The following is a 27,983-nucleotide window of genomic DNA, read 5'->3' as shown; positions in this document are numbered from 1 at the left end:
CCAATTGCTGTTTACAAATTGGATACAGTGTATTACCCTTTCAACTGCAGGTTTACCAGGAATCAAGGAAATTTATCATTATATTTTAAAGCTACAGTGTGGTTTTGAGTACTACCTGTGCAAGGGATAGTGTGCTATCTTCCTAGTGAATTGTCAAGCACCACAAATGGGGCCTGTTGCGATGTGTAGAAACAGGAATTTAACTCTGTTTTGATTAAAAAGTAAATGCAAGAATGGCAAGGCCCTTTGGTTTCTGCTGTTGGTCATCATTGCTGACTTTACTAACCCCATCTGTCTCACTTCACCTATCAATCTCTGTCAGGAATACGCTGGACCTATACTGCCTTGTTTAGATAAGTTCACTGCCTTTCAAGTGGAGGAATTTATTCATCATGAATGCTGGGCTCTGGATTCCGGACACAAAAGCCAGAACCAAAATTCACCTGGATAAGTTTTATATAAAAAGTTTACTCCTACTCGTGTTCAATAACAGATCCTCAATCTCCATTGTTAACCTCTACAGTGTATTCTAATTCCATGTAGTACCTTAAACTCCAAATACACTGCATCTGGTTTACCATTCAAATCTTTAAAAAATGGACACAATATTTTATAATTAATGTGAAAGCACAGTAGCTTTACTCTGTATTGAAATTGTTCCATTGTAATAGCAAGACATAGGACAAGGCACTATAAAGATACACGTAAAACAATAGAGGCAAACTTGGTGGATTTCAGTGTTAAAACTGATGAGCACTGTCTTCTGCAGTTCAAAGGTTTGCATCATCTTCCACCAGCGTTCCAATCTTTAAGCACCATAACAATTATAGTCAAGTTGTCGTTGCTGCCTTACATCTATTGTTCTGAAATTCAGCTGTGAATGCTGACGAATGCCTCAGCCATGCTTGTTCCAAAGTAATTAACACAAATACACATTGATTGCATTGTACCAGCAGTTGTCGGGTTCACAGCAAATCCACAGGCATGACTAAAGAAAATCAAAGTTGTTACTTTGTGGCTAGTTTTACAAATTTATGTTGCAAACATTTTAAATGAGAAAAGGGACACTCATCATGTACTAGCGAGGTCGTACAGACTGGAATAATGAATTGTCACTCTGCATGATACTCTCATTATTCCAGTTTATCAGATCAGGTGGAGTTTGTGCTAAGTATCTGACTTGTATTAAGTGTTACAAATTCAAATGATGCTATTGAAAGTACATTAAAACTACACCCAAGACAGCAACAATATTGCTTTATAAAATGATAATTTCCATAAAAAAAAACTCACACACGGTAAAGAGTTCTTTCAAGTTTAATATTACAATCTTTTCACAGTCCACACCAGGTCATTCAATGTTTTTCTTTTGTGGAAATCCAAATAGTTAAATGAAACAAAGCAAGCTTTTAATTAAGCTATTTTCTGACCTTGAATGACAAGGTGTAGATTGTCCCATGTAATGAGTTAAGATCTATTTCATGAAGTCTGCATTCAGTAATAAAAGTATTGTTGAAAATTTAAACTAGTGGTATTAGTATCAAAATACAGAATCCAGTGGAGAGGGTTCCACATAATTATTACAATATCTGAAAAGGAATCAGATAAATTAATTACATCTGAAATTAAGGATGCTGAGGAATTCATTGTCTTAAATATCCTGTATAATCACCGCTCTGTTGACTAGAGCTCGATACTTCATGACAGAAGTCCATTATAAGGGTAAGGCCTGCATTGCTTTAAAAAAATGTTCACTCTGAGGAAAAAACAATTAAGAGTATAAAAATCAATTTTAAAAAGGCTGTCTTTATCAAGACACTCAATAGAAAAGCTTGGGTTTGTTGCAATTATAGGCATGATCAATATTTTTTTTAAAAAATCCCTCATCTTGTCAGTGGTAAAGCTAATGTGAACAGTAACAAATCACATCAGACCCAACATTTTCCCATAACCATCAGAACATGTAGGAATAGACACCTGAACACATACATACAAGTATTCATTTTGCAAAAACTTGGTTCAGGCACAATCTGGGTATCAAATTACCAAAGCATTACTTAAAATATGGTATATAATTTCTTTTTAAGAACTACCCGAGACCATCAATGGTCCCAGTAATGCAGCTGAAAGGGAAAATATACAAAACACAAACTGGAGTATATATTGACTGTACTTTTAAAAAACACTTCACTTAATGTTGTTCTAGACTCAGCAATATTTTTTCATGAGATCAAGGATTTCTCTGTACATGCGCGATGGAGCATCCAGGCCCCAGATGAAATCCAGATGTTCCCAATCTGGGATTTCCTTATGGTAAATTAAATTGGGCAATTTATGTAGCAACATAGTCACATCAGTGGGATCAGCCAGCCAGTCATGTCCTCCAGTCCAGAGAGCGGTGGGAACATTCACATTCGTTATATTGTACAGAGGCGGTATTGTCTGGTCAAGAGAAACAAAAGGAGATTAGACCTCTGTCGCTTTGTTACAACACAAACGCAAGTCAGTGTAGTCAAATTCTAGCTCAAATGTACTGGGTTAAGAGGATGGAGCTGAGACAAGATGATATCCACATGAGGAATCTTCTTTGGGATATATTTGTACTTCTCCTGACTGCAGTTAAACTTATTTTGTGATGAAATTGGAAACTAGCCATCCTAAACTCTAGGATGCAGATAATTATGAACTGAGATAAAATAAGTATTTCCAAAATGAAAAACAGTACTTCCTTCAATTCCAGAGCCCAGGGGCCTCATTCCAGTATTATATCTCAGTAGGGTGAAGGACCTTTAGTATTGGAGAGTTGATTTCAATGCAACATAACCAAGTTCCACAAATTGAGGTTAAATATAAAAGTAACAATTAGAAATATTTTACCAAACTATCAAAGGTAGCAACAAAAAAAATAGAGGATTTAATGTAAATTTATCTCAAACTAATTAGGATCCTCCCTATGCGTGCTTCATTCTAGAGTGCAATCACAGTTTCCGTCTTTGGGCAAATTAATTGAAGAATGTTTCTGGTTTATTGAGACCTTGTTGCAAGTGAGAAGCAGAGGGCAACAGAGAGCATACAACAGTGTGAAGAATTACTTGAAGGTCTCAAGTTGAGGTTTTTAAGAAGCTCTCCCAGATGGAAATAAATTTGCACATGGAATCAAATTGGCCACTTTGTTAGATACACCTGCTCATTAATGCAAATAACTAATCAGCCAATCACATGGTAGCAACTCAATGCATAAAAGCATGCAGACATGGGCAAGAGGTTCAGTTGTTGTTCAGACCAAACATCAGAATGAGGAACAAATGTGATCCAAGCGACTTTGACAGTGGAATGATTGTTAGTGCCAGAAGGGGTAGTTAGAGATTCTCAGAAACTGCGGATCTGGGGTTTTCACGCATAACAGTCTCTGGAGTTTACAGAGAATGGTGTGAAAAACAACAAAACATAGTGAGTGATAGTTCTGTGGGCGAAAACACCTTGTTAAATGAGAGAGGTCAGCAGAGAATGGCCTGACTGGGCCATGCTAACAGGAAGGTGACATATTACAACAATGGTGCGCTAAATAGCATCTCTAAACACACACGTTGAACCTTGAAGTGGATGGACTATGGAAACAGAAGACTACACTCCTGCACCTAGTAACATGGCCACTGAGTATGCAGTGTATAATTGAAAGAAATGTTATATGGGGAATGATGACACAATAACTCTGCCACAAATGATGTTGGTGTTGCAGGGCAGATGGAAGGTTGGAAGTGGTCCAAATTTACCCAGAACTGGTTCTTTTCATTCATCAAATCCACCTCACCCCCTCTCCACAAACATTCAAGTGCATAAATACAGGAGAATGGGAAACAGCATTATGCATGTGAAATTTCCAGACTAATCAACTTGTAACTAACAGAAATCATTATCAATTCAATGAGTTGTCATGATGTGGCAGTCGGTGGAGGCATGTTGGTCAGTACAACACTTATGGGATCTCTGGGTTCAAACATTCACTTGTGGAAATCCTAACTTCTATCAATTTCAGAGCATAATACTGGCAAGGATATTGTCGTTGCTATAAATCTAAAGTCCAGCAATGATATAAAATATCAGAACCAGCTTGCAGGATACACAGAATACAACCTATCAAGAGACACCAATTTCTCTCAATGGGCGATTTCCTGTACAGTACCTCATTATAGTGAGCCATATTCTCATCAGCGGAACCCCAATCAAAAGCCTGAAAGCGTCCTGTTCTTACATCCTGGAAAACAAACATTGCATGATCAAAAAATCATTTCTCACCCAACTAGTACAGTGCACAAGTGCACACCAGTTGCCAGAAACTTCAAATGCACAATCTGCTTATCTCATGTTAATTGAAACCATTAACTATCTTTTCTGTGAAATTTAGCTTCCCTTTGGAAATTTCTCCAGTTCTGCACCACCAAACACTGCCCAATCCAGGCTGACAAGGTACTGATACCTTTCCCCGCGGGTTTCCGAGGATGATGTCGTCTTCACAGCACAGGACTGGGAGGACTGCCAGGTAAGGTCATCACTCAGCTTTCACACGCAGCAGCAATAACCCTCAACACCTTCCCACTCCAATCCTGCATTCCACTGTCTTCCCTGGTCATTCCCTTCCCAATCTCTATTCAACCTCCTAATCATCCCCAATCCTGCAGCACCCCTGAGACTCAGGCCCCAGTTTCCTGATCTGTGACCTACATCTCCAGATATCAGTCGCTACTGCTCCCCTTCCACTAGTGGTCACCCCAACCAGCTTGGAGCTCTAGCCAAACTGACCCTTCGGGGGAAGCAGGCCATTACGGAGCGTTCCCAAGACAAAGCCACCTTCAAAGACTCATCCTTTCAAATTGACCTGGAACCAGGTGGCATATTGTTGATGTTCAAAATGCGCAAAGCTACAGTACATCAGTTGGGCCTTAGTCCAGAGCTGCAGGTGACATTTGCAGCAGAAGATCAAACACCAAAACGGGCCTTGCCAGCGCAAGGCTTCACCAATCCAGTGCCTAGATGCCCAGTTAGTTTTGCCCAAAACCTTTGGACCTTAACTCATTGGTCCATGTTTGAAGCAAGTCTGCAATAAGTTCTCAAGCCACAGAACTGGTAAAAACCCAAAATGGTGAGTAGTTTATTGATGAACAAATGTCGTATCGCTTGATACCACTATCATTTTAATGATAATTGAAGTGATTTAACCAAACTGATCTGCCCCACTTTTTGTTCAAGGGACTTACTTCAGTAATATACTACATTCTTGGGTGCATGCTAATATCGTATCTGTGTTGAAACAGTTCTGCTAGAGTGTAGCTAATTCTGGACATAGATCTTCAGCACTACACTGGGATAGTCTCTACTGTGCTTAGTGCTCTCACAAGGATGAAACAACCTGGCTGAACACTCTCTTCCCTGATAATGGGGATTTCAGGGCCAAGTTGAAATGGTCCGCCTACTTGACAATTCCAACTTTCAGCCTCGTCTCTGGAACTCGCGTGCTGGGCCCCTATATTACGGAGGATAAGGGCATTGTTCAAGCTTTCTCCTCTCACTCGTCACTAGATGGGGTAGGGTTGCATAACTTTGATACCGTATATTGCAAACAAGAGTATGCAGATGCTGGAAATCTTAAGCAACACACACAATATACTGAAGGAACTCAGCAAGTCAGGGGAATAAACACTTAAGGTTTCAGGCCACATCTTAATGAAGGGTCTTGACCTGAAAGGTCAACTGTTTACTCTGTTCCACTGATGCTGCCTGACTTTAATGTATTGGTTGTGAAGTGGTTTAGCTCTGTCTATTGGATGCATAATTTTCTCTTTCCATATGTAATCTTGTACTACACGATGGCGGGATGGGGGATATGTCTCTACCAAAGGAGGTATATGGCGCTCCTTCCCTCCCCTGGCCTGCAAGCCACTCTTGGGCAAGGTGAAGCACCCGCTGAGCCCCTGCCCCAACTCAATCAGGGTCATGTGAAGCCATGGGAGCAGGGGGTGGGTGGTCGTATGAGTAGCTGGTGCATATCGCAACTCCTGGTCAAGTAACCACTGACACCAGGCAGACAATCTCTAAAGTGTATTGATAATGGTTTGAGGCCACCCATCTTGTAAAGATACTGCCTGGAAGAAGACAATGGAAAACCTCTTCTACAGAAACATTTGGCAAGAACAATCAAGGTCAAAGTAGATTATTCTACCAGGCAAAACTATAATACAATGAATATTCTGAAGGGCATCTTGATGTAAAGATGAGACTTTGGTAGAAGAGATCACTGCATTGTCCTTGTAAAGACAAAGTTTACATGGACAAATTAATTTATCACAAGTACATTGGTGAGAAAAGGGTAAGTGGGTACATTCACTACTTGCCAGGGATACGTTATCCAGGTCTTGGCCAGCACCGTCACTATCATGTCCAAAATCATCTTGCAAATAGCTCTTCCTTTGGGTTGTTTTCTTGGCTTTCAATTCCTAATTCACTTCTTCGCTGCCAATGTCTTTGGAATATTACTGCATGTCCAGTCTTTGCCCAGGTCCCAATTTGATTAAGTATCTGACCCCTCACACCCAGCAGCTCTGTGATGCTGCTCCACTGCCACAGATCTCACTCTGATTGCAGGTTCGCTCATTTGGCCTTAAAAAAGCAATGTGTGGCAATTGGCCAGTGTTCTTGACTGGGCTCCAGTCTTCAATCCACTCCAAAGCTGCAGACCCCTGACACGTGATATTCCAGGTTTCTGACGGTCAGTACCCGAATGGTCTGAAACCCCAGATTGCTAACCACTACACCCCAGACACCATCCTCGCAGTAGTCAATCAACCCCCTCAACACTCCACAATGAAGTTTGCTCTAGTTATCGAGGATAGACTGGTACACATGATAGCAAAACTTTGCTACTGGAGACCTCTACGGGGAAAAACTTGTGTAGCCCCTCATTGTCCACCCACGGTAGCATTTATTCAACCAACACAGAATTTCTAGACACTCGTCTTTAAATGGCAATATTTGTAACAAATGAGGATATTGATGACACGTTCAGAGTTAGTACCTGTCTCCAGTGGAGAATATTTTGTACAGAGGTTCCAGCTGGACAATGGGCTAAATAGACTGGAATTCGGCTCTGCAAAGCATCAATTATAGAAAAGTGAATCACTAAACATATTGGATGCAATACTTTTAAATACAATTATAGAAATAAAGAGTCTGAATATATCTGAAATATGCTGTGATTCCAGATTAGGACAGACTGCGCCTTGTATGTTTTTATTTTCAAAAAAGGGAGGTACTGTTGCAAATTCCACAGAGTCAGTACCTGAATTCGCTATTGAAGTCAGGTCCCTGAAGCAGCACTGATTGCCACACCATTATTATTGGACAGTCTTACAAAAATCACTGCTTACATTCCACTTCCACTCACTGGGGCTCTTGTTCATGAACTGTTTAAAACTAGACGAAGTTCACTAGAAAAAATTAATAATGCTACATCATATCCAAAACCAGTGAATTTAAAGTGGGATGGAATAGTTATAGCAATAGCATGCAACAGTCCAAAAAATCTGCTGGACCAACAAAGTTCTGAGCCCGTTGGATTATTAGTCTTTAATAGTAAAATTCAAAGTAACAGAAGTAGACTTTCTTTCGTACACATTCTCAACATTTCTTCCAGCATTCAAACGCTTGTTATGCTTACCATGTTAAGATTCTTTGTATTGAATCCACTTATTATGAAGAATACATTGCCACACAGCTCCTCAATCAAGAATCGGTTACACACGTGTGTAGCAAGCCACGTTATTGCCTTGCTCTGTGGAAGGAAATCCTTTCTCCCAAACATATCCTAAAAACAACAATGCCAAAAGAGAGTCACTAACAAGTTAGGCAAAACCTAAATACTTCAATGGTAGTAACAGATTTCTACTGGGGAAGTTCTCCCGATTATCTGTAACAACTCTGGTATGATGCCCTGAAAAAGCAAGTGGAAGTTGATCGATGCAAGCTTGTTTAGTAGATTGAATGCTCAGCAAGTTTACAAAATTTAGAGACATATTCTAATAAATCAGAAAACCATACTAAATGTTGCATAGAAAATGCTGAATGAAGGGTCTTGTCCCAACGGTTCATTCCCCTCCACAGATGCTGCCTGACCTGCTGAGTCCCTCCAGCATTTTGTGTGTTGCTCTGGCTTTCCAGCATCTGCAGAATCGCTTGGGTTAATGAATGATTCACCTTTCTTTTCACACAAACTACCATCATCAAACCGAAAGTAATGTCAGCGCAGTGCAGGGGCACATTTAGAGGAGTTGTTTTATGGCCAATAACTAGATATTTGTTTTTAAGCAGTGTTTGTTGGGAACCTGCAACTAAGACCTCCCAGCTACAAACCCACCAACTCCCTTCCATACCTTTAAAGGCTGGCGCATCACAGGAACCATGCCAAAATTGTGCTGGTGGGTAGGTTAAGTGGCTACTGTACAGTGTAGTTGGGTGATGGCAGAAGAGTTGGAGAAGATGATAGGGATGCGAATGGAAACACAGATCAATAGGATTCGTGTATGATTTGTTCTCGATGGCGAGTGTGGATGCCGTAAGCTGAAGGGCCTATTTCAGTGCTGCATGACTACAAACTCAAAGCATAATTTAATCACAATCATCAAGTCATGTGCATCACATCAACTGAAGACCAAATAATGAAGTTGAGCAGCTTTACTCAGTTATCTGCTGCTGTAGTCAAATAGTGACCTCCCCCTTTCTCCAGCAAACCCATGGAATAGAAAGTTCCATTGCTACAAAAATTTCAACATACATTCCAAACCCTACAGTTAAATTGCCTCTCTTCCCAATTCAAATATGGTTATCAGGATAAAAAGCAGGCACTTACTTTGATTAAAAACTCCGGAAGAAGATCAAGTTTTACCAGTGGGCTGGTAGCATATTTAAGTGTTGCAACAGGAGCCAGGCCAAAAAATAACTTAATTTTCTTTGCTAGCTCTGGCATTGTAGAAAAGGCTATGAAACCTGATGGAAGGAGAAAAGAATGTTATGGGGAAGCTGAGGGTCATTAAAACTCTCCTACATCTGAGAAATCAACAAAAAAAAAATCAAACAAAGGGATTCCATTTATGGTTTAAGAAAAGCATGTAGTTGCCGAATTTTCCATGAAGCTATTGGCAGTCATCATTATAATGGAAGGAATCTGACAGCAAGTGCAAATGCACATCAGTCATGAACATTTAGTGTAAGCATTGTTGATCGTCAGGGCCAATTGGGAACAGTGGGGATGGCGAGTTGGGAGCAGTAGTTAGAAGCAAATGTTGGATGTTTCAAGAATTCAGACTGTTGGGACACTGAGCAAAAGAGATCTGAAATGTCATGTGACGGACCCTGGAATGTTGAAGTGGATTGAAGATCGGAGCACTGGCAGTCTGGCATGTCAAGAACAGTGGGGAACTGAGCAATAATGGTGTGCTAAAGCACCTTAATAATCTTTCACTTTAAAAATCCCAGTTTTGTATGTGTTCATTCTCAGCCCCTCAAACTATTTCAAAATCCAACTCTTACTGAAAATAATTAGAATAAATTTTATTTCCAATTTAAAAAATATTTTTGTTCCCACCTTAATCCCAAAGACATGCGTGTTCACACTTTGTAAAAATGAGTAAAGACAGAACATTTTACTTCATAGCTTGTGATTGGTTGTTCAGTTTTTATAAACACATTGGTTTTATGCAGATCTCTCAGACTGGGTAAAATTTAGGCACAGATATCCTTTCTTTCAAGTAGAGAGCTCATTCATTCGTTCTGTGCTGTGTTGTATGACGTGTGCAATCATAGTCTTTCCATGACAATGATTATTCTTGGCAAATTTTTCTAGAGCAGCGGTTTGCCATTGCCTTCTTCTGGGCAGTGATTTTACAAGACGGGTGACCCCAGCCGTTATCAATACTCTTCAGAGGTTGCCTTGCATCAGTGGTCGCATAACCAGGACATGATAAGCACCAGCTGCTCATACAACCATCCACCATCGGCCCTTATCGGGGGAGGCAAAGCAACTGCTACACCTTGTCCAAAGGTGACTTGGAGACTAGCAGAGGGAAGGAGCGCCTTTGGTAGAAGCACATCTCCACCCTGCCACTCAAGTATGGGGCTCGCACCATCAAAATCCTCAGTTTCACCCATTTTTAAATAAGCCAGAATATCTGACTAAAACATCCATTAGTAGTAGGTTAATTGATCACATGAGTATAATTGGGCAAGACAGGCTCACTGGGCCAGAAAGGCCTGTTACCATGTTGTATCTTTAGATAAATAAAGATATTCTTATGGGCTTAGATAATACTCATGACACATACGCATTTATTTCCAGGACTAACTCCACCAAGGTTTATTTCAAAGGGTGAGCAGTGTGAACAACAGGAGCTTTCTTGTACCCATGCACTAACTCAACTGCTTCTCACAACACCGAAGGAGGCCCACAGGATCCATGATGGCTTCCCACTGAGCAACCTCATTTCCACTCATTTCCGATAGAAATGAAAAATCAATTGCTGGATTTTGGTACACAATTGTGCATTTGCATAACCCCTACAGATTTCCATCACTATAATGGTGAGTATTAATAGCATCACTACATTTCCTGGACCTACACATTTTCATTTCCTGTGGCCAATTAATTGGACAGCATATCTTTAGAACGTGAAGTAACTGGAAACCCAAAGGGATAACCTGCCCACTCCACAGAGACAGTTCTGAGATCAGAATCGAACCCAAGTCCCTAGAGCAAAGGCAGCAGCAATAACTAACGTGCCAAAATGTCTCCTTCACATGAACTGTACACGTCACATTGTCTCTATGTCACAGCAGGAAGTAAAGGTACTCCATGATCATTATAAACTAGCATACAAGTGGTGGCAAGATTTCATGGAACTCAATGAAAAATTAATCTACAGTTGTCCTAAATGGAGGAGATGAATAATCTTAAATTAACATTTATCTTACTGTGACAGATAGGAACAGAGAGACCAGGTAGGAGTTGCAACTGGATTGAACGAGAAAGGGGGCTGTGAGGGCCTCCAAGTGACTTTTATTCTAAAATAGCATTTGGCAACTTGGATTTATAAAATGCTTGAATTTTTAAAATTTTTTTGTGCATTTTGAAATGTTTCTCCTTTTAAATATTTTAAGCTCTTTTCATCTGTTAACTTACTAAGTTTGGCATTTTTAAGCTTTAAGATCATTTTGAATGCTTCAGAAAATGTTTTTGGTACTGACAGCTTACAATTCAAACTAAGTCAGGGCAGAACAAACAGGTAATGCTTGGTTTTTCTCTCCAAGGATGTTGTCTGACTTGCTGAGCCTCCCCAGCATTTTGTATTTTTATATGAAATTACCATCATCTGTGGTGATTTTTTTGTTAAATTGGTTTGTTGTCAAGGCATATATCTTTTTGTCAGCAGGACTGAAGGAACCACATTGCTCAACTCAAAATTGGACTAATGAGCTGAAGATTACAACAGTTTTGATAAATATGGGCAATGTAACTTCCATCATAAAGTCAGCTTTACTTTTTTTAAAAAAACTTAACTGATTCAATCCTATCTCGTGCTATTTAGCACATTAAAAAAAACTCAAATGAAAACAAATTCAAGTCAAGTCAAGTCACTTTTTATTGTCATTTCAACCATAGCTGCTGGTACTTGATGAATTTGAACACCTGACTTACCAATTGTTGTCCCCTGAGAATGACCAACATAGTACAACTGTTCTTGGTTAGTCTTCGCAAGGATGAAGTTTAGCACTGCTGGTAAGTCTTTGGTGGCCATCTCATCAAAGCTTTAAATAAAAAACACAACTCAATATCATCCAGAATACACATAAATATATTCACTCTTCTTTGCAGAGGAGATTTACAAGGATGTTGCCTGGATTGGGGAGCATGCCTTGTGAGAATAGGTTGAGTGAACTCGGCCTTTTCTCCTTGGAGCGATGGAGGATCAGAGGTGACCTGATAGAGGTGTGTAAGGTGATGAGAGGCATTGATCGTGTGTATAGTCAGAGGCTTTTTCCCAGGGCTGAAATAGCTAGCACGAGCGGGCACAGTTTTAAAGTGTTTGGAAGTAGGTACAGAGGAGATATCAGGGGTAAGATTTTTTTATGCAGAGAGTGGTGAGTGCGTGGAATGGGCTGCCAGCGACGGTGGTGAAGGCGGATATGATAGAATCTTTTAAGAGACTCCTGGACAGGCATACGGAGCTCAGAAAAATAGAGGGCTATGGATAAACCTAGGTAATTTCTCAGGTAAGGACATGTTCGGCACAGCTGTAGGTTTTCAATGTTTCTATGTTTCTTTTGCTATAAAAATTTAAAGCAGGCAATTTTAAAATCATGAACACAAGAAATTATGCAGATGCCGGAAGTCCAAAGCAACACGCACAAAATGCTGGAGGAATTCAGCAGATCGAACAGCATCCATGGAAATGAATAACAGTCAATGTTTTGGGCTGAGACGCTTCTCATTTTTAATTATATCAATGACTTGGCAGCTTTGTCACTGCTTTGTTCTCTAAACAAAATGATCTTATACCATTAAAACTAATTAAAAGTTTGTAAAACTTGGAAGTGCTGACACAACTCCTGAATTAATATCTTATTATTGATACACCCAATTCTGTTATTACTGTACTGTATTACTGTTATTTCTTCTACATAGTTTAATTATTTTAATGAACAAAGTATAATATCATCTTGGCAATCAGCGTCTATAAAACTTTGGGTTGAGTTTTCTGAAGAAACTGTGGACATTTCAGTTACAGAATCCACAATACAGGCAACTCTTGCATTTTAGCCATTCAGATAACGGCACCTCACGCTTACAGGATTCATAAATTATTACTCGGATACAGAGTTAAATTCATTCCCACAGAATTTATGTAAAAAAAGGTAAATAATCACATTTATTAAAACTTTTGTTCCTTGATGCAGGCACAAACAATGCAGCTTCATGTTACAGAAAATTGTGATACAGACTATTTTTAAGCAAGGTAACCCTCGGGGCCTGACGGAATATTCCCCACAAGGCAAGGGAAGAGATTGCTGAGCCTTTGGCTAGGACCTTCATGTCCTCGTTGTCCAGGGGAATGGTACTGGAGGATTGGAGGGAGGTGAATGTTGTCCCCTTGTTCAAAAAAGGTAGTAGGGATAGTCTGGGTAATTATAGACCAGTGGGCCTTACGTCAGTGGTGGGAAAACTGTTGGAAAAGATTCTTAGAGATAGGATCTCTGGGCATTTAGAGAATCATGGTCTGATCAGGGAGAGTCAGCATGGCTTTGTGAAGGGCAGATCGTGTCTAGCAAGTCTGATAGAGTTCTTTGAGGAGGTGACAAGGTATATAGATGAGGGTAGTGCAGTGGATGTGATCTACATGGATTTTAGTAAGGCATTTGACAAGGTTCCACACAGTAGGCTTATTCAGAAAGTCAGAAGGCATGGGATCCAGGGAAGTTCAGCCAGGTGGATTCAGAATTAGCTCGCCTGCAGAAAGCAGAGGGTCGTGGTGGAGAGAGTACATTCAGATTGGAGGATTGTGACTAGTAGTGTCCCACAAGGATCTGTTCTGGGACCTCTACTTTTCGTGATTTTTATTAACAACCTGGATGTCGGGGTAGAAGGGTGGGTTGGCAAGTTTGCAGACAACGCAAAGGTTGGTGGTGTTGTGGATAGTGTAGAGGATTGTCGAAGGTTGCAGAGAGACATTGATAGGATGCAGAAGTGGGCTGAGAAGTGGCAGATGGAGTCCAACCCGGAGAAGTGTGAGGTGGTACACTTTGGAAGGACAAACTCCAAGGCAGAGTACAAAGTAAATGGCAGGATACTTGGTAGTGTGGAGGAGCAGAGGGATCTGGGGTACATGTCCACAGATCCCTGAAGGTTGCCTCACAGGTGGATAGGGTAGTTGAGAAAGCTTATGGGGTGTTAGCTTTCATAAGTCGAGGGACAGAGTTTAAGAGTCGTGGGGTAATGATGCAGCTCTATAAAACTCTGGTTAGGCCACACTTGGAGTATTGTGTCCAGTTCTGGTCACCTCACTATAGGAAGGATGTGGAAGCATTGGAAAGGGTACAGAGGAGATTTACCGGGATGCTGCCTGGTTTAGAGAATATGCATTATGATGGGAGATTAAGGGACCTAGGACTTTACTCTTTGGAGAGAAGGAGGAAGACATGATAGAGGTGTACAAGATAATAAGAGGAATAGATAGAGTGGACAGCCAGCGCCTCTTCCCCAGGGCACCACTGCTCAATACAAGAGGACATGGCTTTAAGGTAAGGGGTGGGAAGTTCAAGGGGGATATTAGAAGAAGATTTTTTACTCAGAGAGTGGTTGGTGCGTGGAATGCACTGCCTGAGTCAGTGGTGGAGGCAGATACACTAGTGAAGTTTAAGAGACTACTAGACAGGTATATGGAGGAATTTAAGGCGGGGGGTTATATGGGAGACAGGGTTTGAGGGTCGGCACAACATTGTGGGCCGAAGGGCCTGTGCTGTGCTGTACTATTCTATGTTCTATAATTTTAATGTGATTTTAGGAACGTAGAGTGGGTTGTCAGAGGTAGGTTCTTTATACACAGAGATTGGTAAATGAGTGGAACATGGGGTGGTGGTGGAGGCACAGACAATAGGGGCATTTAAGAGTTTTCGATAAGCACGTGGATAACAAAAAACTGGAGGTCTATGAGGGAGGGAAGGTTTAAATTCCCACCCTTTACCTTAAAGTCATGTCCTCGTGTATTGTGCAGTGGTGACCTGGAGAAGATGGTGACGCGACGGCAGCGCACGGGGCCTCTCCGGTGAATGATATCTGTAATCTGTCAAGTAGGGGACCGTGCACAATTCTGATTTGATGGAGACGGACGTGAGAGTACGGAGGAACGTCTGGAAAACTTCTGAAATGCCCGCTTCGCGGCCGCTGCTACTGTGTGGTAACCAGAATCTCCAGAGCAGAAGGCCCCGAATCCTCAGCTTTGCTTGTTTCAGCGGCCGGGGCTAGGTCAAAGGCGCTCAGCAGAGGATGGTGCTCGGGAGGCTGTATCAGAAGGGCTGGTCGGACGCTCGAAGTTTTCGGACGGTCGGACTCAGTGTCGGCTGTGGTCGGCTGCTTCCAAGACATCGGCAAGTTGACGGTGCCTGGAGGTTTATGGCAGGGAGTTTCTCCCTTTTGCCGCCTGCTATCGGGAACTCGGGAGTCGATTAACTCAGGGACTTTGAGACTTTTTTTACCGTGCCCATGGTTTGTTCTTCATCAAATTATGGTATTGCTTTGCACTGCTGTAACTATATGTGGTTCTGTCAGTGTTAGTCTTTGGTTTGTCCTGTTTTCTGTGATATCACTCTGGAGAAACATTGTATCATTTCTTAATGCATGCATGCATTTCTAACTGACAATAAAAGAGGACTGAGTGTTCTCATAATCTAAAAAAAATTGATCATAAAATAGGTTAAACATTTGGCACACAGAGACCAAAGGACCTGTACTGTGCTTTACTGTTCTACGTTCAATGAAAAACCCATTCAAAAGAATAACACTGCAAGCTAGTTATCTACCAAGCAATTATACACCGATATGTTATTACAGCAAAAATAAAAGCAAAGTCATTACCTAAATCTCCAGAATGCATCCTTATAAACCGGAATACTTATGTGCTTTCTGGACCAGGTGTTTCCACGACTATTTCCAATCCAGACATCATAACCAGCATCTGCTAGAAAAAAGCCCAGGCTGTTGTTGGCCAAGTTTGTGACCCAGTTGCTTCCAGCTGCCAGTAAACCATGCTGCAGAAATACTACTGGCCGAGATCCTAAACAAATAAAGAGCAACTTCAATTGAAAAGATGGTGTCTACGCAAGACAAGTACTTAACATTCAGGTACCTACTCAATATATATCCATATGTGTTCCACATACCTAACCCACTTAAATGGTTTGCAAGATCTAGTAAACTGTGTGCAGTTTTAGCTCAGGAAGTCTCATTTAGTTTTGCATTACAGTGCATCTTCTAAACTCCATTGATAACATTTATCAATATGTTTTCAGCAATCAAATGACATATGTACAGTATATAACAGCAATCCAATTTAATTCATCTTAAATGATGCTCATGTTTATAATTCAAGACTACAAGTACTAATCCAAAAAAGTGAGGTAGATGAAAAGTTCTTTTTGAAGTTAATTGTTGGAGAAACAGGAACTGTAATATGCAAGAGAAATGCAGACCAAAATGGCCTTTCAAGTACAAGCATTCATCAGAGCCTCTAAAGAAATACAAAGTCCCAACCAGCTTCTGGGAATATCTAACCCACAGAAAAGGAGCATTCAAGATGTTATTGAGAACCTGTCTCTAGTAGGAGGACATGAGGGCCCCATGTCAGCAGTATGAGGGCCCCACATCACAACCTACCTACTGACCCACCTGTCTTCCCAATGCCCTTGCATCGGGACTAATTTAACTACTTGATTTCCATCAGTCTAGCCACCCAAAGAGGGATCTGAGAGCTTGATGCTAGGCTCATCGTATATGCACTTTATACTATAAATATCCAGTAAGCTGACTGTATCCTGATATTTTTGTTTACTTCTTTGCTTATCAAAGTGGAAGTTAAGATCCTGAGATTAGAGTATAACAAGATGATCCAAAGAAAATTCTTTCCATTGTACAAATGATTGGGCTACTATGGGACAGAAAAGTATCTGTGTCTTCAATCCACTTACCCTTCAATCTTCTTTCCCTTTTAGTTGTAGCTACATTTTAACCCTTGCTTCAATTGCCCATCTCAGTCACAAACCGCATTTCATTTATCATTTAAACAATCATATTTCCATTAGTTTGTCTATTCATTGTCTAAGGGCAGAATGCATGTTGGTTGTCATGCAAGTTGAATTGACTTTATTTCTTACATCCTTCATATACATGAGGAGTAATGTACAATTTATCGTAATTTGTAATAAATAGTATGGACAATAGGACAGTCAATATAACGTAGAAATACAATTGTATCAGCATGAATTAATCAGTCTGATGACCTGGTGGAAGAAGCTGTCCCGGATCCTGTTGGTCCTGGCTTTTATGATGTAGTACAGTTTCCCGGATGGTAGCAGTTTGTGGTTGGGGTAACTCGGGTCCCCAGTGATCCTTGGGGCCCTTCTTACACACCTGACTCTGTAAATTTCCTGAATAGTGGGAAGTTCACATCTACAGATGCACTGGGCTGTCCGCACCACTCTCTGCAGAGTCCTACGATTGAGGGAAGTACAGTTCCCATTCCAGGCAGTGATGCAGCCAGTCAGGATGCCCTCAATTGTGCCCCTGTAGGAAGTCCATATGATCTGGGGCTCATGCCAAACTTCTTCAACCGAACCGTCTGAGGTGAAAGAGGCGCTGTTGTGCTTTTTTCACCACACAGACGGTATGTACTGATCACGTGAGCTCCTCGGTGATGTGTACGGCGAGAAACTTGAAGCTATTCTCCCTCTCAACCCCAGATCCATTGATGTCAATAAGAGTTGGCCTGTCTCCATCCTCCTGTAGTTCACAGCCAGTCCTTAATTTTTGCAACATTGACACATTTCACTGTATCAGCATAAAATAAATCTGAATCTGAAGAAAGCTAAAGTGTAATTAAGTTGAATTACCATTGGTATTTAGAATTTAAACAGACCTTCAGGCTATCTAGAAGAAATTGTTGATTGGATACAATACCAATGTTTTGGCTGCTTTCATTAATATGTTTTCTATTGAAGTTATAAACAGGCATGCAATGCAGATGGTAATATCTCACTGGAAATCTACTAAGCAAACATTCTAAAACAAAGCAAGTAAAGGACTCATTTTTTAATGCACATTTTACTGTTTATCTTATCAAGGAATGCACAAAAAGATTGAAGTTTATGCCATTTGGAGTAATGACATCACATGCCCAGCAACTCTATTACCTTTTTTTTATTTACTAATCAAATTCGTGGGTCATGTCTGGATTCCTAATTAGTCAAATAACTAATGGTGAAGGTATTCAGGAACATTATTTTCATAAAAATAGGAAGCATTTAGCAGTTTTCAATACAGAGTTAATATTTCAGTTCTGAAAGATCATTGACAGATATCAATTCTGCTTTTCTCTCTGCAGATCTACTGAGTGATTCTGTTGCTTCAGATTTCCACTATCTGCATTTTTATGCTCCTGATACTCTTTCAACATACATTGGCCAACGTCGACAGGTTGTCAAAGTAGCAAAATTAGATCTATGAGAAAGTTTATAGAACTTTTGGATAAATGGGTTGTAAAAATGCATAGACTGTCGCAAAATGAAAATTAAATATTTATCTTTAATTGCAAGTGTAGTACATTATTGCTTCAGGTCACACTAGCTGAATTGTGCAAGTTTGACCAGAATAATTAAACCTATAATGCTTTTAAATGCAAAAATAATAAACACAATGTTAGAGTATAGATAAAAATAAGTACTTGCTCTGCAATGATTTGTTAAACATTCTGCCAAATTGTCAAGTAACCTTTGATATATGATAATACTATGAACAGGTCTACCAAAGCAGAGATTAACAGATTATAATGGTACATCACAAAATCCACATGCAAAGTAGAGTCACAGAAATATACAACATGGAAATAGACCCTTCAACACAACTTATCCATGCAAAACAACAACAACCCCTCTAGTTTTTTTAAACAGCTGCACAGACCAACCATTGCCCTAAGCAGGGAATGTTTACACAGCATGAGAACTACACAGTACCTTTTGTTTTTGTAATATTCATAGTAAGAATATTTAACATTAAAATTTAAACAAATCACATACTTTTGATTTTATTTCATTGAAGGGTTTAATGAAATAATATACAACAAAAAAAATCTTACATGTTTCATAATTTTTTTTTCTAGCTCCATCCAATTCCAGCAACGTGGCAACAAAGGCTACGTGCTTGGGAGCATTTCAGTTACTGTGTGGCTGTGCACCCACGCAGCTTAGAGGGGACATTGCCAACCAATTTGTCCAACTAAGCCAATCACATTTGACTGTACTTGGCCAAAAACCCTTTAACCTTTTTTAAAAATCCATAAGTGTCCAAATCTCCTATAAATAGTATAATTGTAACTACCTCCAACACCTCCTCTAGCATCTCATTGCATATACTCACCACCTTCCGTATTCATTGAACGCACAATCACATATTTTCCCCCTACGGACAATACGTACGTTGTAGCCCCATGATTTCTCCTATAGCTTAGTTGTTAAGAAACGGGTGGAGGCAGATCAAGGAGACACCACTTCTGAATTGGCTAATGTTAAAAGAATGTATCTGTAATTTCACTGGGTACATTCTGGAGCTCAGAGTGTGAACTGCTTTACTTTTGCCAAATGAGCCACTTTCTTCAACATTACTTCACTGATAAAACAGCAGATCCATGTTCAACATGTCTTTCTCCCTTATTAGAGAGAGAGAGAACCTGCGGTATGTCGAATACTGGGTGAAACGTGAAGTCTTTGGGGTAACTGCAAGTCGGTGTCTTTGCTATTGCTTTGCTCACGCTTGAGTGCTCGGTGGCGGTACCGACGCTTACTTTTTTTTTGCCGGTGGAGGGGGGGGGAATTTATTGCTGTCGCTTACACACGGGAGGGGGGAGCCGGGGGGGCGCTTTGGGGTTCTAACATTTAACTGTCATTCATTCTTTGGGGCACTCCTCTGTTTTTGTGGATGGTTGCGAAGAAAAAGCATTTCAGGATGAATATTGTATACATTTCTCTGACATTAAATTGTACCTTTGAACCTTTGAACTATAAATTACAGAAAGTTTCTGGATCAAAACATGCTAAAATAGATCTACTCAGGGGCCCAGCACCTGTTTGATCATCTGCTGTTATGATATTTTTACTACGGAGGTCCATGCAAAGCTTTGCATAAACTATCTGTATCTACTCCACAATTACAGAATAACAGATAGAACTTCAGAAATCGTTATACTTTACAGTATACAAACCTGCACTGATGTAATACCAGACCACTCTAAACAACGGTGTTCAACTAAAAATTTTACTGTAAGACACTGGAGAGCCTGGTCTCTCCACAATGATGCTTGGGAGCAGAGGTGGACAGAGGATGGATTAGATTGCTCAAATTAGCCCAATCCATGCCCACCCATCCTCAGGTCTTCTCCTGAATGATGAACAGAAAACCATTGCATTTGCACAACTCAGCTCCATCAAAGAGACAGAGAGACGGTAACTCTTTCTCAGCTGACAACATTAAAAATACAAATCGGTTTTAGAATATGAAATGGGCTACTTCATAGCCTTTGTCCCAACAATTTATAGACCGCTAGCATCACCAATTCTGAAAATAGAATAACCATTTAACCAGAACAACAGTTAAAATTCAAGGCGTGTGTTCTGTAAATAGTTCCTCTTTTCAGATTGCTTTTGATCTATTTAGGTCATATTCCACCTCAAAGCATATAGTTTCTGTTCTCATTGGGGACAATATTTTTTTCTATTGGAAAATAGTATCTCCACATTGCTCTATGGTTGCAGAAGCCATTAACTTTCTTGTGCTGTTTTCAAGTAAACATTCTGTCTTTACTATTGGCTGGGGAACAACTTAATCAAGAACTATCGTTGATGTGATGAAGTCCATACGCACTTCCTAGCAGGAAAGTCACAGAAAAATGGAGTATGGAAAATTACGTACCCCGTAATGAGTTAAAGAACCAGCAGAAATGGGAAACACCTGGAGTCTGGTATTGCCGTGAATGAATGCTAATTTATTAATAACTATGTAATAAAGTAATATAAAAATCAGATAAATCAACCAGGTTAGCAAAGTTCATGCATATATTAGTGTGGAAGTATAAAAGCCAAGAATCTTCAAGCTTAGGAGGTAACTGGATACATCCTTACGATGATAGGTAAAGGAAGTCAGTTCAGTTTGTATTATTGAGTTGAGTAGTGTTGGAGAGAGAGAGGTGTGTTGGTTGTCCAAGTACGCCAATGCCGTATCTTCCTGTTGTCCTCCGAAATCCTTTAAAGTCACCGTATGTGACCACATCAAAGGGAATCGTCTTCCATGGTAAAGTTACCTACCCAGGTGAGGGTTGGACACACTGATAACTTGCCACCGGTCACCCCTTTACACACTGCGAGAGCCACTGATCAATCCTCCAAAACCCACCTTTCTGTGGGCACACAAAACTCATCCAGTGTCCAAACCTGTGTGTGTGTCCGCTAACAACCAGCTGACCATGCATTTATCTGAACATGCTAAACACCAGCTGTCCATCACATAAGGCCGCCCTTGGTCACCATGGCAACCCATGAGCTGCTCGCTGCTCTCTCTCTCTGAATCAGTTGCACCCTCTCTCTCTTTTTAAAGGTACAGTCCATAGAAAATATGAACCCTAGTGGTACATAACGACTTGCTATCTTTATGAAATTTGTATCTTTTGGAAATTATGTGGCTTTTCTAATCAGGGTTCAACTTTATTTGCCATATAATGCTCAATGGTCACTTTATTAAGAAAAGAAAGTTCCTTATAAAGTAGCCACTGAGTATATATATAAAAATAAAGTTAGAGGTAAAATAATGGAGATGGAATAAATGTGCATAAATATCAGCACGAGGTTACAATGTAACAGTGTTATAAAAAGTGCTCTGAAGTGTTTAGAGAGCAGAGACTAAGGTAATAGACATAGAGAGGGGTGGGGGTGGCTAACTGGAATGATTGATCAGATTAACTGCCTGAGGAAGAAACTTTTAAGATGCCATGTAGTTTTTATTTTAATAGTGCTAAAGCACTTTGCAATTGAGTCAATGTCAAGTATTCACTTGTACTTATTAATACAGGCGCTAAGAAATTTAAATCATATAGCACTGCTTTAAGTGCCAAGTTAAAAAAAGAGTTAACTCAGTTCATCAAGTGCGTGGGCATTTTCAGATTAAATTCTACTGACAAACGACAGGCTTTGCCTAGGAACACTGATGTGGTTCCTGTGTCAGGGAAACTGTGAGACAATAATATTCCCTGTATAACATTTTTTTGGTAGAATGCTGGAGGGTTCTGGAGCAACTGATGATTGGGTGTTCCTGCAGAAGAATGTCTTTAATTTGTCTAGACTTGTATAGCACTCCAGGTCTACGCTGTCGTTTGGAATTCAAAGTTCAAAGTAAACTTATTATCCAAATACATATATGTCACCATATGCAGCCCTGAGATTCATTTTAGTGTGGCACACACAGTAAATCCAAGAAACACAATACAATCAATAAAGACTCAATCAACAGGATGGACAAACAAACATTATGCAAAAGATAACAAAACTGTGCAAATAGAAAAGAAAATGAAATAATAATTAAAAATAAGCAATAAGTATTGAGAACATGAGACCAGGAGTCCATGAAAGCGAGTCCTTAGTTTGACAGAAAAGTTCAGTGATGGTGCTGGTGAAACTGAGTGTTTATCCCCTCTGGTTCAATAACCTGATGGTTTGGGGAAATATCTGCTCCAGAACCTGGTGGTGTGGGTCCTGAGGGTCCTGTACCTTCTTCCTGATGGCAGTGGCAAGAAGAAAGCATGGCGTGAGCAGTGGGGCTTTCCTGTGACAGGATTCTATGTAGTTGAACTCAGTGATGGGGAGGGCTTTGCCCACGATGGGCTGAACAATATCCATTACTTTTTGTAGGCTTTTCCATTCAAGGGCTTTGGCGTTTCGATACCTGGCCGTGATGCAACCAGTCAAATATTCTCCTCCACACATATATACAACATTGTATCACCATGGATTTAACTTGGCTATTTTTGAGACTGATCAACAGAAAAAGACTCTTTCAAGTCCAAGTGAAAACAGATCTCTATAAAATGATCTAAATTAATTACAAATATAAATCACAAAATTTATTGCATAAGTATTCACTCCCTTCAAGTCAGTAGAGTCAGTGTTTCGGTCCAAGACCCTTCATCAGTGCTGACGACGGATAGGACAGTGACAAGTGGGTAGGCTTTAAGAGTGGGATAGCAAGTGCCCAGGAGCAGCGTGGTCCTGTTGGAACAAAGGGTAAACCTGGCAAGTTTGGAGAATCTTGACTGCAGAGATATATTGAGTCTTTGATCAAGATAAAGGAAGCATACATTGAGTTCAGGAAATCTGGACTGAGTGAATCCCTTGATGACCATAAAAAGATTAAGAATATACTTAAGGAAATCAGGGGAAAATAAAAGTATGAGACAGATCTGCTCGGCAAGGATGAGGAAAATTCCACAAGGTTTGTTCACTATATTAAGAGTAAAAGGGTGATTAGGGAGAGTCAGTCCCCCTAGAGATCAAATGTAACACACACAAAATGCTGGAGGAACTCAGCAGGCCAGGCAGCATCTATGGAAAAGAGTAAACAATCAACATTTCGGGCCGAGGTCCCTCATCAGGTCTCTTTCCAGCATCTGCAGATTTTCTCGTGTTTGCCCTTAGAGATCGATGGGGCTGCCTGTGCTTGGGCTCAAGAGATGGGCGTTTTTTTTAATGAATATTCTTGGAGTTTAGGGAAGAGAAAATAATGGCTGTTCAAGAGATAAGAGAAATAAGCAGAGATATTCTGGAGCACTCCCATATTAACAGGATGGAAGTGTTTGCAGCTTACAACACATTAGAGTGGATAAATCCCCAAAGCCTGATAGAGTGCATCCTCCAGAGAGGAAATTGCAGGACTCACACAATCAGGTTCAAGAACAGTTGCTACCCCTCAACCATCAGGCTCTTGAACAAAAGAGGACAATTACACTCATCTATTGAGATGCTCCCACAAGAAATGATCTCACTTTAAGGACTCTATCTTATTATTTCATGCTCTCGTTATTTATTGCTACTTATTTGTAATTGCATTTCAATAGTTTGTTGTCTCTTATGCTTTTGCTCTTTCATTGATCCTGTTTACAGTTACTATTCTATAGATCTGCTGAGTATGCCTGCAGGAAAAAGAATTTCAGGCTTGTATGTGGTGACATGTAGGTACTCTGATAATAAATTTAAGTTTGAACTTTTAACAAAGCATCACAGGGAAGTGAAAAGGGCATTTTAACACACTGGACATCATCAGTCAGGGCAATGAGTATAGGAGTCAGACTTTATGCTGCAGTTGTATCAATAGTTGGAGACATAGATATGGGCCAAGTACAGGAAACTCTGACTAGCTGGGCAGGCACTGTGGTTGGCAATGGATTAGTTGGGCCAAAAGGCCAATATTTATGGTGTATTGCTCCATGACTCATCACAGCATATATTTTAACTCTTAAAAATTGAGCCAAAGGGCACCATGACACATCTATCAACTTTTCTCTACCCACACCCTTTCTGCAGCACCCACATATTCAGCCTCACTCATTATTACAGTCTCATATTGAAATAAAAATGCCTCAGCTCTAATACATCACATTTAAACTTTCTTTAATAAGACACCAATACTATAATTGCAGTTACCTTTGCTTTCCGGAGTGTCATTGATTCCATAGGGAATTCTGTTTACTGAAAGGATATAGCCATCAGAAGTCGTCACCTCATATTCTTCACTAGGATAACCACGGTAGGAGATAAGCTGGGACTTGAATAGCAGACAGCACAAGATAGTTTGTTACTTAGCAAAAAGAACCCCATGTAATGCAAAAAAAGGTAACAGATAAACACAGCCCAGTGAAAACTAGAACCACTGAGAAATTAAAAGACATTAAAAATAAATCATCCAGCTGCTTTGGATATGCTGCTTGAATTGTCAAGTCTTTGTCAGCACTTTATGGTTTTGTGCCAGATTGCCAAAATTTACAAGATTTTTAAAATGTTTTCATTAAAAGTAAGTCAATGGAAGATAATAAAAGTTAACTATTTATAACAATTTAACATGCTTTGACTCACTCTACATTGGCTGCCTTCCACTGTGGGTAATGTGTCATTCTCCTGTTTCACCCAGCCCTTCTGCTCAGAAACCTTAAGGTGACTTCCAATGTCACCTGCTGGCCTTCCCTGATAAATCCTTGGTCCAATTTTTCTAATGTTCTGTGTCTTATACCCAACTCCACTGATATTTCCATTCCTCTATCTCATACAATTCCCAGAAGCAATGCAGGCTAGGGCATCTGGAGAATTACCAGGTAAGCTTACACCTTATCTGCCATGATAAAATTAACCAGCCAGTAACGGAAGAGCGTAGGCACAGGTTATTAAGAGAGACCTCAGGTATCTCAGTTATGATTTCTCTCCCATATAGAAGAATCACTGAGTGTATTGGTACAGGGCATGGCTTCAAAGCAAAGAGTGAGGGTTCTTTTGTTTTAATGAATTAGGTATTACTGGTATCTAAAACCAACTCAAGCAGAATAGAGATTGATAACAAGTGCATCGCTATATAAAAATGAGAATTTTAATGATTCCAAACAAGGGAAAATCTGCAGATGCTGGAAATCCAAGCAACACACACAAAATGCTGGATGAACTCAGCAGGCCAGCCAGCATCTATGCAAAAAAATGCAGTCAACATTTCAGGCTGAGATCTTTTGGCAGGACTGGAGGAAAAAAAAGATGAGTAGATTTAAAAGGTGGGGGAGGGGAGGGAGAAACAGAAAATGAGGGGTGAAACTGGGAGGGGACGAGGAGTGAAGGAAAGAGCGGGGAAATTGATTGGTGAAAGAGATACTGGGCTGGAGAAGGGGCAATCTGCTCTGAGTGAAATTACCACAGCCAAAAAACAGGGAATTCTCAGATCATGTGCATCTCCAATGATGCACAGTTGAAAGATTTTATTGGATCTCAAATTCCCTAAGTCGTCCATTGTCAGGACAATGTGATGGGAAGTGCAACAAATAACAAACCTTGACAAAACGAGAATCGCTATAAGCAGTACAAACTCAAAGAAGCAGAAAGATTTGTGGTAATGAACATTGCTCAAGCTTGAACTTGCATGCATCAACAAAACATTGAAGGGCTGGCACTCTATGGTTTGGTGACAATTTCAATGCATAATACAGTGTGCTACATGCACACTACAAATAAGCAACACTGGCAATAAAACAGCACAAAATTCTGGAAATTCCATTGAACAGCTCTAGAAAAGAAACCTGTACAGTTCAGACTTGGCTCACTCAAAGTGGAAGAACACATTCCCACTGTTTGATTCTACTTTAGGAAATTCAACTCCTGACATTTCAATTTTGCTAACTCCAGCTTTCTTGCATAAACTTTCCCCCAAAAAGGCACCAAATGCAAGAGTGAGATTTTGAAGTTTATCGTTCTGGAAAAATGACAGTTTCTATTTATTCACTATAAACCCACTTCTATTAGCTTTGTTTTCCAAAAAATTAAGATACAGCTCTCAAGCTGGATCTGGTGCCCCTTATTGGATAAGTAACTTCAAATGACACCTCGCACGTCCCTGAAATAAATTGCCTGTAAAAATGCAGTCTGTGGGCATCGCTCTTCACGAGCCTGAACATATTCCTGGTGGGCGATCACCCAGCCTCTGTGCATTATTACATATCGATTTATTTAATAGAAAAAATACTCCCCCAGCTAGAAGTGAACTGCTTGATTTGTGGCATAACCCTTTAAAAGCTGGCTACAAAGAACTTGCAAATAATTACTGTCAGTGTCCAGCCAAAAAAAAAAGCATAGAACATCCAAAAACAGAAACTGATTATTTTGAACTTTGTCTAACTTTTCTACAATGTAGCAGGCAGCTTGGCTCAGCATCCGCAGCCATTTTATACAACTGCTACTCACATCTTGAAGAGAGACACTAGGGGAAAACAATTGTGTCAGAATTTCTTGAGCTTAATTTTCCAGCATAAACATCACTTTCAGAAGCATCCGTAACAATGACTACACAAATATTCATAAAGTAGAAATAACAAAAACTGGGCTAATATTTTAAAGATAAAATAACACTGTATCCTTCTTCGAATACAACTTACAATATCCATGTAGGCTTCGGGATCCACATGTACATTATTGTGCTGCAAAGCATCTAGACATTGCATTAGAAGTAGCAGTGCAAAACATTGTAGGCTCATCTTCACTCTATAGAAAACATACAAAATGGATCATTAATTATGACAGGATATGACACATCACTTGCACCGAGATTCACATGCTGAATAGGGGAAGAAAAGCAAATGAACACACTCAAAATGTGGAGGAACTCAGCAGGCCAGGCAGCATCTATTGAAAAGAGCAGCCATTGTTTTGGGCCGAGACCCTTCTTCAGGACTGGGATAAATCTCAGAAGCAGGCCCATCAGTCTGAGTCTGATGACAGACAAGAAATTACACGCTACACGGTAGCGTCGTGGTTAGCACAGCGCTTTACAGTACCAGCAGCCCGGGTTCAATTTCCTGCCGCTGCTTGTAACGAGTTTGTACGTTCTCCGCGTGGGTTTCCTCTGGGTGCTCCCGTTTGCACCCACAGTCCAAAGAAGGGCCATTGGTAAGTTAAATGGTCATTGTAAATTGTCCCGTGATTAGGCTAGTGTTAAATTGGGGGATTGCTGGGCAGCGCAGCTCGAAGGGCTGGAAGGGACCATTCTGCACCGTATCTCAACAAAACAACAAACAAGTTCCAGTCAGAAAACAAACTGATATAATAAAATATTAAATTATTTCTATTAGTCTAAAAATAGATTCCCCTCATCCCCCTTCACCATTTCCCATTCCCTTTTCCCTTTCTAATGTAATCTCCTTGCCTGCCCATCGCCTCCCTCTGGTGCTCTTCCTCACCGCCCCCCCCCCACATTTTTTCTTTCTTCCATGGCCTTCTGTCTCTTTCACGATCAGCCTCCGACCTCTTTGCTTCATCGCTCCCCCTCCAAGTTTCACCTATTGCCTAGTATTTCTCTCTCCCCTGACCCACCTTTCAAATTTACTGCTCAG

At 40.3% G+C, this 27,983-nt stretch overlaps 1 protein-coding gene across 2 annotated transcripts; it reads right to left on the bottom strand.

The window, feature by feature from the left end:
* Positions 1-649: 649 nt before the first annotated feature.
* Positions 650-27,983, bottom strand: LOC140185924 (putative lysosomal acid lipase/cholesteryl ester hydrolase). Of its 2 annotated transcripts, XM_072239728.1 has the most exons (10): positions 27,964-27,983; positions 27,030-27,135; positions 24,550-24,670; positions 15,674-15,872; positions 11,741-11,850; positions 8,900-9,036; positions 7,712-7,858; positions 7,070-7,141; positions 4,184-4,255; positions 650-2,442 (listed from the first exon to the last, which is right to left on the bottom strand). In XM_072239728.1, exons 2-10 carry the CDS (start codon positions 27,126-27,128, stop codon positions 2,209-2,211), a joined length of 1,191 nt encoding a protein of 396 aa, XP_072095829.1. In that variant the 5' UTR covers positions 27,129-27,135; positions 27,964-27,983; the 3' UTR covers positions 650-2,208. The 2 variants fall into 2 exon arrangements, with proteins under 2 accessions (XP_072095829.1, XP_072095830.1); XM_072239729.1 differs by lacking the exons at positions 24,550-24,670; positions 27,030-27,135; positions 27,964-27,983 and adding an exon at positions 19,226-19,262.

Source organism: Mobula birostris, chromosome 21 (assembly GCF_030028105.1).
Source record: "Mobula birostris isolate sMobBir1 chromosome 21, sMobBir1.hap1, whole genome shotgun sequence".
NCBI lineage: Eukaryota > Metazoa > Chordata > Chondrichthyes > Myliobatiformes > Myliobatidae > Mobula > Mobula birostris.
The sequence above is the reverse complement of the archived record's forward strand: the minus strand, read 5'-3'. Positions and strand labels throughout refer to the sequence as shown.

Bases quoted from the DNA above. Each gene is read 5' to 3' on its own strand.
- LOC140185924 (XM_072239728.1), bottom strand. From the start codon at position 27,128: ATGAGCCTACAATGTTTTGCACTGCTACTTCTAATGCAATGTCTAGAT. The intron at 7,142-7,711 runs GTAAGCATAACA...GATGCTTTGCAG, and splicing joins ATACAAAGAATCTTAACATG to AGCCGAATTCCAGTCTATTT. The intron at 4,256-7,069 runs GTACTAACTCTG...TTTGTTTTCCAG, and splicing joins ATATTCTCCACTGGAGACAG to GATGTAAGAACAGGACGCTT.